Source organism: Amblyomma maculatum, chromosome 6 (assembly GCF_055883805.1).
Source record: "Amblyomma maculatum isolate TAMU_Amacu chromosome 6, ASM5588380v1, whole genome shotgun sequence".
Classification (NCBI taxonomy): domain Eukaryota; kingdom Metazoa; phylum Arthropoda; class Arachnida; order Ixodida; family Ixodidae; genus Amblyomma; species Amblyomma maculatum.
The window spans coordinates 81,578,436-81,598,969 of NC_139349.1; the positions used below are offsets into that span (position 1 = coordinate 81,578,436).

At 43.8% G+C, this 20,534-nt stretch overlaps 1 protein-coding gene across 2 annotated transcripts in view; it reads right to left on the reverse strand.

The window, feature by feature from the left end:
* LOC146186102 (V-type proton ATPase catalytic subunit A-like) overlaps positions 1 to 20,491 on the reverse strand; it is a 30,740-nt gene extending 10,249 nt beyond the window's left edge. Inside the window, exons 1-11 of one of the 2 annotated variants that reach the window (XM_084607033.1) lie at positions 20,345 to 20,491; positions 19,510 to 19,609; positions 19,199 to 19,327; positions 18,354 to 18,565; positions 16,155 to 16,292; positions 15,415 to 15,566; positions 11,048 to 11,210; positions 5,953 to 6,061; positions 4,011 to 4,133; positions 2,783 to 2,897; positions 662 to 869 (exon numbers count right to left, since the gene is read on the reverse strand). In XM_084607033.1, the coding sequence (XP_084463159.1) occupies positions 662 to 869; positions 2,783 to 2,897; positions 4,011 to 4,133; positions 5,953 to 6,061; positions 11,048 to 11,210; positions 15,415 to 15,566; positions 16,155 to 16,292; positions 18,354 to 18,565; positions 19,199 to 19,327; positions 19,510 to 19,582 (1,422 nt within the window). In that variant the 5' untranslated portion in view covers positions 19,583 to 19,609; positions 20,345 to 20,491. Of the gene's footprint in view, positions 1 to 661; positions 870 to 2,782; positions 2,898 to 4,010; positions 4,134 to 5,952; positions 6,062 to 11,047; positions 11,211 to 15,414; positions 15,567 to 16,154; positions 16,293 to 18,353; positions 18,566 to 19,198; positions 19,328 to 19,509; positions 19,610 to 20,066; positions 20,265 to 20,344 lie in introns of those variants that run through there. The other variant, XM_084607034.1, reaches the window with a different exon arrangement.
* Positions 20,492 to 20,534: the final 43 nt, after the last annotated feature.

Genomic DNA, 20,534 nt, shown 5'->3' on the forward strand with positions numbered 1-20,534 from the left:
TTCATAGAGCATAGACACCTAATTTTTGGGCTCTAGTTTTATCGTTTGTTATGATGCGTTGACATTACTGTACGCGAATCACTATGCGATACCTATGACCGCTGAATAATTTATAATCGAATTTTTTTTCTCACCAGTTTTGGTTTCGGTTTCAACAGCCGAGCGATGGTTGTGATGTCAAAGTGAAGCCTAGTTCACGTGAAGGGCCATAAAACTGCCACATAATCGTTCCTCTGTTGTTACAACTTACTACAAACAACGCCAAGGCCAACAATTGCAACATGTGTAGAGTCAACAATTATATTGCTGTTTTTTCATGACACACGTGACCTAGACTTGATTGTGACGTCACAACCACCTCTCGGCTGCTGAAACCAAAACTGCAGGGGAAAAGGAAGTTCAATTATAAATTATATAGCAGCGATAGGCAAAAACCACGTGGTGATCCACATATACGAATATCTTACGCATCATTATCAAAAAGAAAATTGCCACCAAAATTTCGTGCCTATAACCCTTTAAAAGGGATATTGATAAGCTTGCTATTGTGCAATATCTGTATTAGTATTACTAAAAAGAATTCCAGGTAGGTTCTTTCACACTACAGAGAAGGCGTTTCTCAAGAATTTAGACCTGCCGCCCCATAAGCAAGAGTAGTCACCTTAGTCCGGAGTGCCACAAATTCAGGGAAATTCCTCTCATAGTAGTCGTCCAGGGCCTTGGTGTACTTGCTGTAGGAGATGAGCCAGTTGACTGAGGGGAAGTGCTTGCGCTGGGCCAGCTTCTTGTCCAAGCCCCAGAACACTTGGACAATACCCAGGGTGGCCGACGTGACGGGGTCGGAGAAGTCACCACCAGGTGGCGAGACGCTGCAAGTCACAGACGGACGACGGGGCGGTCATGCTGTGACCAGAGAAACTTTCAAGTGCTGTTGCGCAGCTCGTTACTTCGATTCAAAGCAACTATTCATAAATAGTGTGTCCAGGCTAAAGAAAGCGAAGTCATTAGTCTTCCAACTCAACACATCAGCAGACAAGTTAGCGGACCACTGAACAAAGAGCCGACAAAGTATCCTGCACCCCAATGTTGTCAGCTCAGCGCTTCCTCTTGCCTTTTCTGCTAGGAGTTGTTGGGACAATGACCATTGGCTCACCATGTAACGGTAGGACATTAAAAAGACCACGCTTTATCTGAAAACAGAGCAAACATGCAGACCCCACAAGTTCAGAGTGAAGCGTGAAATGTGGCGCACTATACCACTGAAATACCAGAATTTGTGAAACACACCAAAGGTTTTGTGGAATCACTTTGTTCTGTAGAAGTACACGATGATTGAGGCCTCTCGTTTCCTGCGATACCCTCCAAAAATCGCAAATTTGAGCCTTATTAGCGATTCTATAAATTCCGGGGGTAGTAAAAAATTTCCTTTGGTAATCTCTGGAGCCACAAAAATGGCAGATTACATGATTGGTAGAAAGTTCACCTTTTTTGGGTAAGTAATATCATTCACTATACCACACAGCTTACTGAAAACTGCATCATATTTGCACAGCGAAGGTAAAATCCTCGTGAACTGTCAAGTGCAGCAGAATTTCTAAAGAAATTGAGTTTGCCTTATACACAGCTGTTCGCTGGTAGTGTCTGCAAGGATTGATGGTGTAAAGGCAGCTTCACAAAACAGCTTCACTGATAATGGATATCTATGGCTATCTATAGATAATGGGTAATAGATATCTTCAGCTTGCATAAGGTGGCATGAACACCCTCCTTTCCCCAGCCATTTCAGTTTAGAGAGGCTAAATACCAGGTCAAGAAAAAGTTGATACCCAGTGGGCACTTAGCAGCACACTTGGTTAAGCCCTGCACTGCCCGTGCATGAGGTGGATGTTAAAACCATTAGGCCACTGAGTTTATATTGCAAGTGTCTAGCTTGGAGTCTGCCTCTTTCAATGGCATCAGACTGCTGTACGGCAACACATGAAATCTAAATGCACCCAGAAACGCTTTGCTCAAACCATTCCAATGTTTCTTCGAATTCCTCACTCTCCTTGTTAGTATCGAGTCAGGCTGTCCACCGTGCATACTGGGAAGGCCTCAACTAACATATTTCGTTAAGCAAAATGAGAAGGCTCTGTTCGAACATGCAACACCAAGAAGGTGAGAACCGCAACATCGTATCATGTGCTGGGCACAAAATCTAGCACTTTGCATGTGCTGCATCCAGTCTCCTGCACCTTTCAATGCCCCAGTACAGCCGAAAATGACTAGATGAGAAATGTTGTGACGGATTTATTTTTATCCTCAGTCTTCATCAAAGGGATTTGTAGTTAAAGCCGATAATGCTGAGAAGTATACTTATCAAACTAAGTTTTGGTATATCCCACTATACTGAAAACATTTTTGCTTGAAAAAAAATTTTGTGAAGGACACCCTAAAAGCAGTTGTTTTCACATAGTGTCGCAAGCTTTTTTTACCTCGGAAAGTTCCGGAGCTATTTCATGTTAATTAGGCTGGTTTGTAAACAAATCTGGTATAGTTTGTTCATTCTAGAATCGTTCGAATATTCTTTTCCTATATATAAATGTTGCCAATAATATCTCTATGCTTAATCTAACTTTGTTTTCTGTGTGAATATTCACACAGAGCGTTTGTGATGAAAAAGCAGTCTTTAAAAAGCACGCACTATTCTGATAATTTCAATACATTGTACATTCTTCTAAGCCTCAGACGCTGGCAGTGAAGTACTGCAGGGCTGGTCGTACAACCAAGGAAAGATACTCACGCCCCCACAATGGTGACACTCCCTTCCCTCTCAGGGTTTCCGAGGCACTTGACGCGGCCAGCACGTTCGTAGAAAGATGCCAAGCGGGCAGCCAAGTAGGCGGGGTAACCCGAATCTGCTCCCCCGCAAAAAAAAAAAAAGAAGGGGGAAAGAAAGAAAGAAAGACTCGACATCAGTACAAGAAAGCCCTCTTGCTAGCTGACAAGTGACTATTTTCTTCTCATAATGTGTGAAAAAACGGCGAAACAAACTGTGCGCAACCGCCATCAACTTTGCTTTTCTTCTAAAACTATTCTGATTTCGTTAAGAAAGCTGCAGGGCAGGAAATCTTTCATACTGCAGTGCCTTGAAATTGTTGAGTGGAAAGAAAATACGACTACAGTTGAACCAAATAAAGCCAGATTTTGACCGAACATTTCTTCACTATAATCGATATTCATCTTAAATGTATGCATAAAGATTCCTGAAGAAATTGCGCTAGAAAACCTAAGGAAAAGATGCTGTAAGATGCTCAAAACAAAACACCAAAAATGAAAAATTTTTAAATTTAGAAGTTTGGTATAAATGTGAAGTCTCACCTCTCGCACAAACAGATATGCTAGCACCCAGGAAAACAAAATTTATACAAATATCAACACCATCTTTGTTCGGTGGCACCTGACTGTACACAAAAGGTCAAAATTCATCAAAATCAATAAAATGCGGCGCTTTCTCGACGTGCGAGGTACCTTCTCTATGCAACGCCTCAATTTCTGGGCCATGCTGGCAGCCTCTGCACCGCACGAGTATGAGGCACAGAAAAGCAATGCTTCAATCATGTGCGGTCACAGACCGGTCACACTTTTCATCTTTCATTATAGCTCTCGAGCGTGCTTCACATATGCAGCGATAGGGAGGGATTGCCTTGTGAATAGCAAACAACTTTTTTTTCATTTTTTCCTTTGCTAGACACCACTTCAAAAGTGGAACACTCGCTATCCATGCTTAAAGCTTGCATTATGACGCCATTCCCTGCTCCCCATGAGTGGTACCACATTGCCGCAACTAAATTAAAACACGTGTCCAAAATTGTTTCATCACAAAGCGAGCAACAACGAAACGAAGGCGCAGACTCGACCCAATGTCACCCTTTTATGACAGCCATTCAAGAATGCTGAACTAGTCTGGCATCATTTTACGAAAAGGATTGACACCAGGAACACTCGCACTACATAAAGTCAACACTGACCTGCCGGCATTTCAGCCAGTCGCCCAGAAATTTCTCTCAATGCCTCAGCCCAACGGGAGGTGGAGTCTGCCATCATGGCCACATGGTTCCCCATGTCACGGAAGTACTCTGAAAGCGTGATGCCTGCAAGGAGAATGAGCGAGATCAGCAAAAAAAAAGTGTTGTAAAATGCTTTGTAAGCCCACCATCATTATACACAACACTACGTACTTCGTGCCCTGTCAAAAATCACAACTTTACATACACCCATAAAACAGAAACAGCATATATACGTTACAGTCGGTAAAATCGGCGCTTGAATTCATTACATTGAAATTTCGTTACGTCGAAGTTAGGCCCTTAACATGCAAAAAAATTCTCAAATGGTGTTGCTGGTGCGAAGCACACACGAGAGAACTTTTATTTGTGGGTAAAGTAGTCAGTCACTTTCTTTCGAGTCTTCCTTGCATTCAACAATGGCGTTATGCACTGTTCATAGGCCCGCAACGACTGCATAGCCTCTTCCTCTTCTGCAGAGCCACCCGCGAAACGCCTTAGAACGTCAATCGCATCGACCACTTCACGGGAGGTGGGGACGTCATTACACTCGTCCTGATTTTTCGTTTCACCGTCACTCTCACCTTGCAATTCCTGAACCACTTCGTTCAGGATGGATTCCGTGATCACCTCTTCTGTCACGAGGACACAGGAATCACACAGGACCGCGCCACCGATGGGAATGTTTTGCGCCTGAGTTGACATGAACCACTTTAAAACGGCTTTATCCACATCTTCATAGGTAGCTGCCTTCAACCTTTTCCACTGGCTGCTTGTCCCCTTTTTTAAGGAGTCGATGGATTGCTTGGGGCTCAAAATCGTGGAGAGCGAACTTTGTGGTATCCCAAAATTTGCGGCAACATCTTCTTTTCGCCCTTCGCAACGGCATCCAGTATGCTGGCCTTCACTTCTAGAGAGAGCACTTTTCATTTGCCATTTAAGCTGCTGGAACGGAGCCGCCAGACAAGCGTCCCGACTACGACGATGACGAGGGACAGGTCACCAGTCATGCGACAACAAACAAATGCACACACAGTGCACGCACACATGCACTGCGCAAAAAATAGGCATAGACTGGGCAGGGAGCCTGGATGCTGCACCACGGCGCCTAAACTGGGCCGATGCTCGTGCCGCCTAGTGCAGTTGCTCAACACCATGTTTGCGTCTCCCGCACACTAGTACATCGGATGGCATAGCGTATGACCCGTCGTATTATCATTATCATCGTCACGTTTTTAAGCGCGCTCTGCTCTGCTGCGCCACCGTGTCAAGGTGGACCTACCTTGGCCGCGCTGCGCTTGTTTTCAGGCTATGTGCGCTTTGATGGGCGCTGCTCGCAACTGTCCAGGTTCATGGTACACCTTTGCTCAGGCATTGAGCCTTCAACTAAATCATGTTACATTGAAAGTTCGACGAAATTTACTTCGTTATAGGGGGCTAAAACTACATTGTGTTTTATGCGCCCAAAGTTACAGAAACTGAACAACTTCGTTACATCGGGGATTTCGTTAAATTGAAGCTCGTTACATCGAGGTTGTACTGTACTGAATGGGATTCCCTGGTAGCTGCATAAGCACAGGGCTGTAACAATGCACTGAGAAATATAGCGTAGTTTTACTGTATGTCGAACACTGCAATGAGAAATATAATGTCATGGTTCTATTATATGTCACAAACTATCTCCAGTCGACATGAATCCACTTTGCAAATTTTGTAACATCAACCAAAGAATAAAAGTCTCCTTTCTGGAATGTGTCCTCCAGGAATGTCTACAACTACGCAACCAGGTTGTGCAAATGCTTTTTCACACTATGCTTCTTGAGGCAAAACCCTGGAGAAATGAAAGCATGTCGAAATTCCACTGAAAAAAGAAACAGCATCCCCAAGTACCATCAAAATGTCCTACCTGTGTAAATGGATGCCTCACGGGCAGCTACAGGCATGTTTGATGTGTTCGCAACCAAAGTTGTACGGTCCATGATGGTCACTTGCTTCCCATCCTTCTCAATCTTAAGCTGGAACAAACGAAGAGAGAGTTCAGAAAACAGTACCAGAACCCCCCCAAACTCCAGCACAATTCCACTTAATGTGGCCTACACTACTTAACTCTGGAATGAAATAAAACATAGCAGAACATTTGTCAACATTCATGAACAAACATGGGCAAACTCGAGCAACAGAGCCTAAAGAAGTGCCAAATAAAAAGGAAGTACCAAATTGTTACTCCACGGCACAACCTCATGTCATGCAGACATCCCTTTGCCTTGCCTCATCCAGCCCGCAAGCAAGGCTTCAAGATGTCATGCCCACCGGCAGTACCACCATCGATAATCAGGTACAACACTACGTATATTTTACCCTGTCTCATGGTCAACTTCTGAGCGTTGCAGCATACAAACTACACTAAAAAGACAGGAAAATAATTACTTTCTACTTGAGTATATTTCTATTGAGCACCACATTACTTCAGTCCCGGTGTTCTATCTATATCCGTGTCCGAGAATATTAGTGGCAAAATTTTTTATGAGTATCCCTTTTGAGGGATACGTGTGCTGGCGCCGACAATCTCTCTGCATGCCATTTATGTATGTTAACGATTGTCATGTCAAATCTAGATATAACAAATCCCGCGGGACCACAAAAAGTCATTCGTTATTTTGAAATATCATTGTACTCATGAAAAATCTGCGATCATAAGCCAGCGGTAGAACCTAGGTATGAAAATGACGTACCTTTGCAGTAGGCACATGTGTAGACAAGCAAAACCTCAAATGAAACTACTGCATTAACTCCAAAGTTGATTTATTTTAATAAATTGGTTATTTCCTTCTACCGTGCGCAGCAAACACGACCCCGCACTACATTATACCACTACAGCACATACAACCTTCACTTTGCACAACACCTTATCAGGTGTGTGTTTGCACGAGCGATGAAAATAAGAATGAAAATACAAACTTTATCCATGTGGAAAGAAAGACTGAAAACACCAGAGTTAGATATGACATCTTCAGTGCTCATGAAGTTTGAAAATCTTGTCTGTTTTTCAAAATGATAGCGGCGATCGATGGGGCAATGCTAGCTGTCTGCAGAGACCAATTCACTTTTTCCTTACACCGCTATCTTGCAGTGAAAGCTGCTTTCCTATCTTCTTGGCGCTTCACTAGCTGCAGTCATCATCCGATCTCGAACAAGACAAAAAAATGAAAATGAAACAGGAATAAAAAAATGAACAGGAATAAAAAAGGCAGGCAGCTAGACCTGGTGGATACTGCATATTAAACCACAGCTTTGTGGTGGCGCGAAGAGTTGGCACTAGATATGCTGAAGATGATAGCTGCAGCCCACAGACCGTCAACTAAGAAACGGCGGTTTCTGTTTCACGCGAGAGTTGAAAGCTGCGGTGCAGTTAATTTTAGCTGAATTCATAATATTGATGTTCCTAGATATTAGAAGAATAAAATATGTATGTTATTCTGAAATATACACTGTATCGAAATTCGTAATTCTGAAATAGTTTTACATTGAACACAAAAAATCTGCTGCGAATTCTTAAAAAAATTTGTTAATTTGAACAATTCATTGATGTGGTGTTCGTAGTAACAAGATTTCACTGTATTCCATTTCGGTGTCAGCTTCCGCCTAGAGAGCAGACATTTCATTGGCTCGTGCGCATGGGTTGTCTCACTCACGGTAGTCACCCGACACTCTCCATCAACAACTAGGGCATGTGTGCATCCAGACGAGTCAGCACCGTACAGGTGTCATTTTTTTGTGACGTTTTGTGTACTGGATGGGGCTGTTCAGTACTGCTGGCTGCGATGAGTTAAGGGCACGGAGCGGGGCCACTTTCATAGAATGGTGTAGAAATGTGAAATTAGCACTGAAGCTAGTGGGGGCGCATAGTCTGAATTTTACAGTATTTTTTTTTTTTTTTCGATTTAACAGTGCATGCTTGATATCAAAGTGTATATATATAGCATTAAATTTTGAAGGAGAAAACTCTTCCCAGTGATATTAGTTTCAATCAACATGATGATACAAGAAGCTATGAATAAAATTTTACATAAACAAAGCTGCAACTACAAAGAAAAAAAAGTACTGAAACGTCAACTTCTTTCTACATAGGTAACACACCCACACACAAAAAAGAATTTCTGCAGGAGGGACTTGTGCGTTGTATCAGCAATTATCAACACTCCACCAGAACACTCTAACACGCACCTCCACCAGAATGTCACGTACACGGTGACTAAGGATACCAATGATAGCAGGGGGTAGCCCAGACAACAGCACAGCAGCACAGACGCAAACGTGCAAGCGACACTTTGTCGTCCTTTTCCACTTCGTCCTCCTTTCACACCTCAGGCATGCGCCACCTGGCAACGCTAGGTGGCAATATGGTTTAGGTATCCGTTTATGGGGTTTAATGTTCTAAAACGACTTTGGCAATGAGTCGCATAGTGGAGACTATAGAAATTTCGACCATCTGGAGTTCTTTAACATGCACTGAAAATATCACAGCCCACGGACACCTTGCTTTTCGCCTCCACCAAGAAAATCAGCCGCCGCACAGCCAGGATTCATCTCCCATCCTCAGCAAGAGCAGTTGAGCACACTAACCACTGCACCACTACGGCAAGGTTCCACGTTTTATGAACTGTGAGTTTTGGTTTAGGCAGAAAAATATGATTGTTAGTGAATGCCATGCCAGCGGACAAAGCAGTGCCAAGGTCGACATCTGGTGTTTTTGTAGCGTAAGGCGAAATTCTCTATATGGCCGGCTGCCCACAAGCGATCCCTCCCAATAGGGGCTGAGACACATTGCAGATTAAGAGTACAGCCTTTACAACACACAAAACATCTTTAGACAAGCTTGTGGCCACCACAAAATGGTTCAGAAAGGAAAAAAAACTTAGTGGCGGATGCCTGAAGGCATTCGGGGAAGGCTTCATGCGGTTTCACTGTCCATGCCAAAATCTGACAAATTAAGTTGCCTTCTCTGTCACTCCTGCTGTCACAGTCCAAAAGTTTGTCTTAAGATGCATCCCTCTCCGAGAAAACATGCCGCTTACGGGGCACAGTGGCATACAACGCTGGCTCCATGATGTAAATGCATGTGTATTACCTGACCTTAATCTAGAGGAATTTTATATCCCATGTGGAGGAAAAAAAAAAGAGAAAACAGTTTTACTACCCTCTGGATTAGCTTTATCCGTCCAGTAGTGCTTCGAAAGTGAGAAAATATGATTTTGAAGCCAGCAATAGAAAGCTATCAATAGGGCATGGGCAGGGAAGTGTTCCCCTGAGCTGAGGCTGAGCTGAAAAGAATGGCCATACGGGCTACAAAAAAGCCATTTTCAATTAGATTTGTTTTTGTTTGTTTTGTGAGGGCTTGATGCCCCAAAAGCCACTTAAGCTATATATAAAGGACTATAAAGGTAGTAACGTTTTGCGTATGACTGACCTCAAGCATAAGAATATTATTAGGTTGTAAGCTACTGCATGTGATATACTGCGATTATTTCTATTCGCATATTTCTGAATAACGAAAACTTTCTGATCAATAGGAGGCTATCAATAGGGCATGGGCAAGGAAGTGTTCTCTTGAGCTGAGGCTAAGCTGAAAAGAATGGCCATGCGGGCTAGAAAAAAAACATTTTCAATTAAATTTGTTTTTGTTTGTTTTGTGAGGGCTTGATGCCCCAAAAGCTACTCAAGCTATATATAAAGGACACTGTGGTGGGAGACATTAGGGGTAATTTTTTTACACCTGGGGTCGAACAGTAAACAAGGCGCCTTACCTTTCCCCTGCCTGCTGCCTCCACAACTAGGGTTGGCAACTGGCCTCCAGCTCAGTATGTGAGCACCCTAACCACTGAGCCACTACAGCCAGCCCTCAGTTAATCCCCTCTCTCGCCAATTCCCCTTTGAGGGTGACACTACATGTAAGCACACACGCAAAATGGAAACCAATTTTACAGATGCACGAAGCAAAACCAGTGAAAACTCCCGATACTTATATAAAAGCTATGCAGCGAGTGGCAACACCTGCTGCTGGCTGAGCTCTATTCCTCAATCTCTTAAGGAACACTGAAGAGAAAAGTGAAGCGGGCTTGCTTCGATAGAATGTCAGTTCCTGGTTGCAAAAAAGCCACTCTTACTGAAAACAGAGCTGTTATAAGGTAGTAAAGAGGAAGAACAGGAATACAGGTGTCACTGCCACAGCCGAAATGGCCGAGACTCGCAACTACAAACCACGTGACGCGCAAGGGATCCCGGAGGCTGACAAATGCGAATTATGTGGCCCGTTTGAATGCGGTAGTAGGTTTTATCTCGAATATGATAACATGCTTTTATCAAATGTAAATGACGGCAAAAAGACAACGTAAATGTTGCAAGGCAAATAAAAAAATAATCTTCGCGGCGTGCCACAGGCGTCCACTTCAGTTTCGGTTATGTTCCGGTGCAGGCACTTCACGCGTGCTCGGACAATTTCATTTTGGACCAGTGACGCCTGAAATATGAGCTCGGAGCAGCAGATGCGCCTACCCTAAGTGCGTATCGAATGAAGATCATGACTCGGCACGCATCTGCGAAGTATTCTCCACTTCCCGCGCGCCAACAATCACGGAGTCTCCTCTTGTGCCATAGTGCGCGTCATCCTACCCTACTACGCACCGGCGGGAACAACAAAAACCCTAACTTCTTATCGCAATATCTCAGCAATAAATCGATATCTTGCTGCCAGATATGCGGTGGCAGTAGCACCAAATGGCGTTTATCGGATTTTGATAGCATATTTGAGTGTCTTTAGTGTCCCTTTAAGCATAAGTTAAGTCAGACTAAGTATTCCACCTTGAAATGTGCTATACACGGTCTGTCCTGTCTGTATATTCGAGTGTACATCAGGAAAAGTCGCACGCGTTGTACCTACACAGGACCAAGCTAAACACTGCACAAAAATAGAGAGAACAGGAAACTTTAGGAGACGTGCTTACCTCAGGGAAGTCCCTGAGTACTTCAGACATCTCATTGCCACGCTCTCCGCAACCGACATACACAATGACATTGCTGTTGGAATACTTGGAAAGGGCTTGTGATATGCAGGTTTTCCCACAACCGAAGGCACCAGGAATGGCAGTTGTGCCTCCCTGGACACATCTAGAGGACAAGGTGAAAAAAAGGGGAAATTATCATGCAACAGTGCATGTGGCAAAGGCACAAAAGAGCCAGAATTTGAAGCCCCAAATGGCCAATGCTGCAGAAGTCATGTCTCTAGTCTGGCTCATAAGAAATTTAGCCCTTTTCCCCAACTCATCCATCTGAAGTCAAGCGATGAGATTAGACAAAATTTTAGCAGTCAGGTGGCCAGAGCCAGTGCAAAACAGGTATGACCAGAGTTGTTGGAGGTACCCTTGCAGTGAACATACCTAATTCATTCTGAAATATTACAAGGTACGAATATTGTGCAATCCTGCAACAGTGAACTCTCATACAGTAAAAACACTGGCACTACAAAGTAAACAAGTGATAAGATTCTGCCTCTCACAAGTAACCATACAATAGCCTTAAAGGCCTCAATCTGCAGAAAATTCAGCGTTGATGTTGTGAACGAAAAATCCCTGCCATGAAGGTGACATGGTCGGGCACTGGTGTTGAGCGGAATGTGTGATGTCATGAGACCGCATGAGACAGCAGGAGCTGCAACTAATGCTTCTCAAATGAGATGGGAACCGAGCCTTCCAGGTATCTTGGGCGACAAGGAAGACACACTGCCTTTAGGCCATACAGGAACGTCTGTAAGGCTTGGTTAATGCAGGGCTTTATAGGCATCTATGCTAAAAGCCCTTTCACATTGGTTATCACTGCACGTTAATGAATACAGTCGAACCCGGTTATATCGAACCTGGATATATCGAATTTCAGTTATATCGAACTCACGAAATATCCCCTTGAAAATCCCATGTAAAAGTATAGGAAAGCCGCGTCATATATCGAACTCAATTTCACCGGTCATTCGATATATTGAACTCCACACTACGCACTGGAAAGTGTGCCTTCCCCAAAGACGATCGCATCACCCTTGGCCGTTTGCTGCGTGATGTTTTCAAGCCACGCGCGGAAGGAATGAGAGGCGACGGCTGGTCTTTGCAGCGCCGCGCCCATTCCCCAAAGGTGCGCGCATCTGCAGTTGTCGTTTCCCGCGCGTCAACACGACGTTTGCAAGCCATGTGCGTGGGTGTGCCCATTCTTTTGCCGAGCTATCTCTCTCCTTCAGCACGCGCAACGCATGCGCCAAGCCAGCTCAGCCCGTTTTCGGCAGACGTCGGACGCTTTCTCCAGCATGTGTTGCGAACCCTATGCGTGCGGCGGTGCGGCGGCTGACGTGGCTATAGCGCCTGCGGACGTTTATCCTTGCATGTATGAATCAGCGAACGCACGCGGTCAGCTGCTGCGATCATGACGCCCGCCCCAAGCGCGGCGTGATAAATCGAACCAGGCTTGTGCAATCAAGCCATCACGGGCACTCTGCCAAGTTCGCTCCCCGTCACCGCAGGAGCTATCAAAAGATAAACGCGCCCTGACGTTATCGCTGCGCAGCATCTTGGCACGCTGCCAATGAGCTGTGGATGAGACGACCGAAACGGACTGAAGCGCGCCATCGACATGCAAGCGAAAATGCTCGCGGCAGTCTGCCGCCGCGGCGACACAGAAACCTTTTGAGCTGCCGCGGTGGCTCGAGCGGCGAGAGGAATGCAGTTCCAACAAGTTTGAAAATTTTCGCTCGGTCGCTGCCGCTTGTCGCTGAGATCGCTCAGTCGCATGCATGTGAGCGAGCTGGCCTCAACGCATTTTTCTTTTTTTTTTCAAATTCTCGGGTGTAAACGTGGATGATGGGTTCATTATGCGAGTGGGTTGATTATGCGACAAATACGGTATAGTTTTTTCGCATCGTAAGTGCCGTCACAAGCCGATTTTGGTATATCGAATTATCGATATATTGAACTATTTCGCTATCCCCTTTGAGTTCGATATATCCGGGTTCGACTGTATATACTGGATATACGCAAAAACTAAGGGATCAGGTGACTAAAGGCTAAGGCTAAAGGATCAGCAATTAACTAGTAGGAAACTGCATTTACTCAAAATCTACAACAGGAGCCATTAACAATAATGCATCAGTCCCTTGAAGGCAGAATTTGTGTGGCCTTCCAATTTTTTGTAATGCCAAATCATTACCCGAGTCATGGAAATCTAGGCCAAATTATGTTACGACCACATCCCCAACACTGGCACATACCTGTCGATTAGCCCCCGTTTCTTCTGGTCGACATGTCTGCCAGTCAGAATAGACAGATGCAGCGGGGCTAATTGGTCGGTTTGTGACAGATTTGTGACAGTTTGTGACTGTTTGCATAACACTATCCCAGCTTCGCAGTCAACTGTTTTAGACCACTGCGACACCTCGACAGCCAGTCTCTTCAAATGCTAAGCTTCCAGACTTGCACGCTGCACTTCAGATGTAGTCTTCATCTCATTTGACAAGGTTGCACTAAAGACCTCAGTTAGGCCTCACTCATCCAAATAAAAGCCTACGAACTCGTTAAATACTTGGCTAAACATGGCAATATTCGAAAAATAAAAGCTAAACAAAGCAAAACTTGGGACTAAATGAGTCCTAAATTGTGCTTCTGCGCGTATATCCATGCTTAGCCAATGACAGCCCCTTCATGGTAGTTTCACGCTAGCCTTATATTAACACATGCCATTCAAAGACGACGACGGAGAATTGAACGGGCGATTGGGGAACGACGACGAAGTGGGACTGCTCCGTCTCGTGCTGACCTAACTGGTTGTCGGTGTTCCTTGGTACCAGAGTGCATTTTGTGTAACGGTACGTTACAATATGCTCAGAGAAATAATTCGCACAAAAGAACAGTGCCGTGGTTCCCACAAGGTGAACGAATAGAGACTTTAGAAAATCACTCGTAAACTACCTGCTCATTGAGGACTTGTGAGCGGCATGCACACTCAGTGACCGTTGCTCCACAAAATGCATTTGATAGGCATTTTTTATAACCCTTTTTCAGAGACGTCTTAAGGTACCTGAACATTAAACCACTAGCACACATTGTTATGACCAAGGCAGAGTTTATGCCCACCGTTACCTGACTGCATGAAACAAGCTCAGATCCTACTAAAAATGTTGCTGATCTACATGATTATCATTTTATTTTCAGTTGATTTTTGTCACTGCATCCGGCAGCAGCTATCTTTGTGTGAAAGTGCTTTCTTTTCTAGTTTTGCTCTTTGCCTTGCCCCAAGTGCTTCAAAGCTGCCGAGCAGGGTAGCCACCAGTCATTCCCTTATCGGGGGTGCGCCTGGCGACCGAATCACAAATGTCTCATAAGGTAAGATATTTTGTAAAACAGCAGATTTGAAATTTGTGATGCTTTTTTCGACCCCACCTCAAAACATTTCCTTCGATAACAGCCCAGAAGTGACTCGAGAAAATGTTTTTGTGATTGTGAGCAGCAAAAAAATGTCAAATCTGCAAAAAAAGAAAAGGCCGATTCTTGGCCACAATACCTCTACTGCTATGCTGCTGCTCACAAAGTTACGATTACTGGAAAACTTTTTTCACCACAACTCTGCCATCCTCAGAACCATATATCTACAGCCAAAATGTGCAAAAATTTAGAAACTATGGCGGCCTCTATGCGACGCTAAGCACGCCTTCTGAATGGCTGCTTATGTTCTCATTCTTCGGGTCACCTGTCTCTGCAAGAGCGTGCACACTTCTCATTACTGGTCAGTAGCATGCGAACCTGCTTAGACTGCTTTTGTCAACTCCTTTGTTGCGTGAGGCTGTTTTTCATGCAAAGTTTATGTATTTCCTTTCCACCGTATGTTTTTCCACTTTATGCATTTTCCTACAACAGTGCCTTGCGGACAAGTTGCTGTGCAAAGGCACAGAGCCGCAATGGTTAGTGGTTGCTATACAGAAGCTCATTTTAGCCCAAGGACCTGCGAAAGTTCGTTTTAAGCTACGTCTTACTCAGTTCTGTTAGAAACGATGCAAATAATCCCATACTGTTCATCTTATCTAAAAATTCATCCAACACAAATTTATGATAACACAAGCATACAGCACATACGCACACTGGATGCCCACGGCATGAGAAACAGAGGCACTGCGTCAAGACTCATTCAACCTGGGCTCATTGAGAACTCGTGCCCTAAATGCTGCTAAAACCTGCAATTAATTATGCGCGCAAAGTTGTGTGCAACCTGCAAAACAGTTGCACCGAATTTTTTGGGAGCTCTGGGGGGCAGCAGTATGCTGATGACATAAATTGCTTACGGGAACAAGGTGTCAAGCACTCGTTGTCCTGTCAGCAATGGATGGTTGGCAGCAAGTTTGTCCGTGACGGGCCGCATAGTACGGACAGGCCACACCTGCATCATTGTGTAGGTACTCTTCTCTCCGTCAAATTCAGTCTCGAGGATTTTGTCCTGAAAAGGTGCAGCAAGGCTGTCGTCAGGATGTGGCCACAAAGCATCTCACCTCAGCATTCAAGAACATGCATTCTGCGGCCCCAAGAAAAATTAACACCATGTGCTTAATAAATTAAGTATAGTTACTTACCAGCTGCTTGTCAAAAGCATGTCTTATTTTGTGAGTTACTCTGAAGCACAGGCTATCTGTTACCAAAGCTTACAGCCTAAATTTTTAATTGGCAGAACAGCTCACATGCAAAGAGTAAGATACCATAAATGTGTTGACATCAGATTACACACTAGAATTGGCTAGTAAACCCTGCAAATGTGCAGATTGCGCAGCCATGATGCATTGCTTTCTACTTTTTTTTTTTCCTTCCCACTTGTAATGGTGCATGACCATGACTGAGTGAACCAAAGCACAGACTGGTGTTGAACACTGCGTAAAATGGTCACCTGCCTCACGTGTCAAGTGAAGTGGAGCATCGCTTTGCAAAAGAAGTTAGGTATCCTTAATAAAGCCTGCACCTCTTGATACCACTGATCAAAAGCAACCAGCCTCGAAAACACTTGATGCCCGTTCAGTTAAGAGAGAGCACTTACAACCACAGTGTAATTTCCGGGCTCCGCTATGTAGGTGATGGTGCCCTTTGCCTTGGGAGGCAGCATGAGTTTATGCTGGAGAAGAGTGTTCTCTTGAACCAAGCCGTAAATGTCTCCACCAGTCACATGACTTCCGACCTGAAAAAGAGAAACGGGCCCCCCAACACCTTTGTGTTACTATTATCCCTCGGCCTTCGTTAATGCCTCTACCATTGATATCTCCTGAAAAAAAAAAAATACACGCGTGCACCAGTCTTACTTCTTACATCAAGCAGATATTAAAGTCAGTGGCAGAAGTAAGACAAAGAATAAGAAAGAAACATTACACTTTTTTATTATGAGATCAAGACAAAAGTCACCCAAAAGTCAAGATAAAAAAAAGAATATGCACTTCAGTGCCACAGTCTTCTAGTACCAAGCTTGAAGACACATGTGTGCGGTCAAAAGAAAAGATCGAATTTCACAAACTCAACCATTACACTGCACTAGCACAGTAGCTTCAGCTGAATATTTATCATGCAAATGCTGGTGCATAAAAGCCGCATATATCACAGTCATCTTCTTCCAAGCCAGTGCTCCACACCATGTTCAAGATACTTTCAGGATCTTGCTTCTTTTCAAAAGAGATGCCTAAATCCTTCATTCTGGGCTTTAAGCATTTTGTTAAAACTAGATACCGTGCTCCAATTGTGGATACTACGAGGTCACAAATTATTGTGCTTTCCATTATCCAATAGTACACTGCCATGGAGTTTGTTTGCATAGACTTGGGGCTTCAGAAAGTAGTAAGAAAATACTAACAGGAAAAAAACAAGCACGAGCAGCTCACGCAAGCACAACTTCACAAGTTATGAAAATTCCTATTAATGATTAAAGGTGCTCAATCACGTCAATGCTATTGAATCAAAAGATGCTGAAAATACCAAGGTGCACAAAAATGTTACCAGTTCAAAAAGCTTTCACATTATGATGGGACAAGTGACATCCGATGTGGAAGTCTCACCCAACTCCAGACTAGGCTAGCCAGTCTGGTTCACAATACAAAAATACAGCACAAGAGAAACGAAATATAGTGAGAAATATTTAACAGGTGAAAGCATAAATATGCACCTTACTGTTTTAGGCAACACAGACTACAATATAATCCCATTTTGTTTCCAGTTCTTAGGTAATGGTTTCTCTCCATTTTTCACACATGTAAGTTTACGAAACTATGTGTATAGCCAACTCCGGAAATGTGGTATGCCTAGCAGTTATTAAGGCAAAAGCCTTTAATTGCTCATGCTGCCGTGAACAAAATGTGTCCCGCTTTTGCGGCAGCTCCAATTGGCCCAGGTGGGATGACGTCTTATAGGTCTCGACCAATCACAGAGCACCACCACAGTACGTGCAAAATGCATGCCTTATATGGCCATATACCAATCAGTGAACAATTACTAATTAATGACTGATTAATTATTGACCAATTGAGTACTCCAATAATTAACTAACTGATAACTGAATAGTTAATTAACCACCTACTGTTTGACTAATCAATTCATTAACTAACAAATAATTATTACTAATTAGTGCCAGTTGCATAGCAGAATGTGGCACTCAGGCTTTCGCCTTTCACTACTTTAGTCTCTAAAGTCTCTTGTAACTTTTCTATTTCAGATAAGTTTAGCTTCAATCTCATCAAAACATGGGCGTTTCTTGACGTTAACTAATTAACACGGCATGTGTCACAATGGAAAGCTTGAAAGTGTGTGTGCTCAGTCATATCAAACACTTGATTTTTACATTTTATATTCTGGATTGCTAGTTTTACCTATCATGAAAATAAGTGACTGCATTCGCTTGTGTGGTTATTTCCTTGACCAACTACAAGCTTGTTGCAATTTGGTACATATTCATACTTATTCATCAGTCTACGAAATCAGCCATTGAAAACAGTGCACTGAGTCACATGTTTGAAAGTAGGCAACTTATTTCCACTCCAAGCTGCTTGTAAGACAGAAATGAATATTTTCTGCTAATGCTGCATTCAAGAAACTTTTGAACTGAGGCATAACTACCTGTAGAGAGCTAAGAGATGGCATTTCACGTCTCAAACCCGCTTCATATAGGGCCACAAAGAATCTTCAAGCATAAAAGAATTCAAGAGAAACTCTGAATGGCTGGCCATAAGAACGAATATGGCATCCAAAGTGAATTCACCTTGAAGTTGGTGGGCTTGAACTCCCAGTGCACATCCCGCCTCAGGGCCGGAGTGCTGACACCCTTTGGCAGGTAGATGCTGTGAGAAAGCGTATGAATCTCTCTGAGAGGTCGCTGAATGCCATCAAAGATGTTGTTCATGATGCCAGGGCCCAGCTCCACAGAGAGGGGCTTGCCTGTTCTCAACACAGGATCACCCACAGTGACTCCAGCTGTTTATGGCTGTCAAGGAGTTCTCGCATAACATTGCAGTCTAAACCCATTTAAAGAACCTGTCCTGCAAAAACTGACTATTGAAAACCTTGCTACAAATTTAATAGCAAGTAACAGCAAGTTTTTCTAAGGCCCCACACTCGCATTTTATAAACAGCCACCACTAGTGGACTATTATTCCCCATTCACCCCTCTGTCGTCAATATGTGTAAGAAATGCACTGGTGAGGTCTGTAGTTGTACCAGCAGCTTTAGCTCTAAAGAACAGAAGGCAAGTCCTTTGCATGATTAAACACACATAGCCCTGCCAAATGCAGTGCTTACGATTACTACTTTCCTTTACTAGTTTATTGCCCATTTACTAACTAAGGTTTCAGCATTCGCATTACCACTGACGAATTTAGTCAACAGCTGCAACACTTCCATACTGCCTCGCACAAGCCCAATCGCTTTTCAAGAAAAAAATACTGGTAGCAAATTCTCACCGCGAGCATTCTGTGCAAAGGACCACAAATGACATTGGCAAGAACGTCATCTCCTGTCATTTAAAGGAGAATGAACGATTGATTGAGCAACAATGTAGCATGAGCAAATGCCTGAAGATGAGAAGCTGTCAGTAAGCAAAAAGGACACAGGTCTCTTCGTAGACTTGGATGGTGGCCATGTCTCCTTCAAGCTTGATGATTTCGCCGACCAGTTCTTCGTGACCGACGCGTACGAGCTCGTACATAGCAGTTCCGGCCATCCGTTCCGCTGTAACAACTGAACACACATTCCCATCTCAGTTCTCTACACAGATACGAAGATAATAATCTGTAATAAGCGCAACTTTCTTTTTCTAAACCTGTTTGTCACATAGCTGCAATGGTTCTTTAATTCTCGAAAAAAATTGCAGCAACATTTCAAAAGCGCTTGTTTTTTTGGGGAAAAAAAAGGTAGCTTACCGGGGCCGGAAACTGCATACACATATCCCAGATTCGACTCTTTTTCCACATTCTTGATCTTTGGTAGCGACATGTCGACTTGTTGGTTAGCAGCAGATCGCTGTAAGAGTCACGGGTTCATGATCAGCTGAATACGCAAGAATTCAGAGTTATCCATTTAAAAAAATCTTCAGTCGAAGCACTATTTTCGGATACCATTAGCAATATTTCGCAGAAGGACCGATCCAAGGACACAATTTGCAAGGCAAGCGTGCCCGCAGCACTAACAAGTTCAGCGCCGTGCATCACATGACTGCGGGCCCGCGGTTTGTGTAACGTCGATATCGTGCACACTACGCCCGTAAATAGGTTGCTGCCAGTAAACATGCTACTAATAAACCCGAATCGCTTCACCTAAGAGCAGGTCTCATTTTCGCAAGAAGGGGGCGGGGAACGGTCCGAAGAAACTACTTTCTGCCAAGGAGAGACGGTACCATGAAAGATAACGGGGCCAGCATTCCGCTAATGATTCAGGTAGGTTTCCACTCGCTGTAACGATTCAGCGAGGCATGACTAACCTAAGTCCACGCGTTTGTACACGAGGGATTCTCTGCGCAGGCACAGAGAAGCAAGAAAGCAGCTGAAATGCTGGCGCTGACTGTTTGTGCACTGACACTCGGTCAATGCAGAAGTCCACAATTATGCGATAGTAAAGAGTTCGGTTTCGTTATACTACGTCTAACTAAAGTTTTTTGCGAAACGAGCAAGCAGCACCAGTATTAGATAAGGAAAGCAAAGCAAACACCATATATCCGCTAAAGAAAAAGAGCGCAACCCATTGCAGAGAAACACCTACCGCAAACCGCTGCTCGCTACTGCCGGCTGCGAGGAAGGAATCACATGACCATGCTATTGACGAAAGCGAATCTCTCTTTTGCTTTGCGCACAAACTTCACAACAATACTGCTATTTATTTAAATGTTTAATAAAAACGTTTCTTTATTTTGTGAAGTTAATTTCTGGGAGTATTTAAAATAATGTGACAC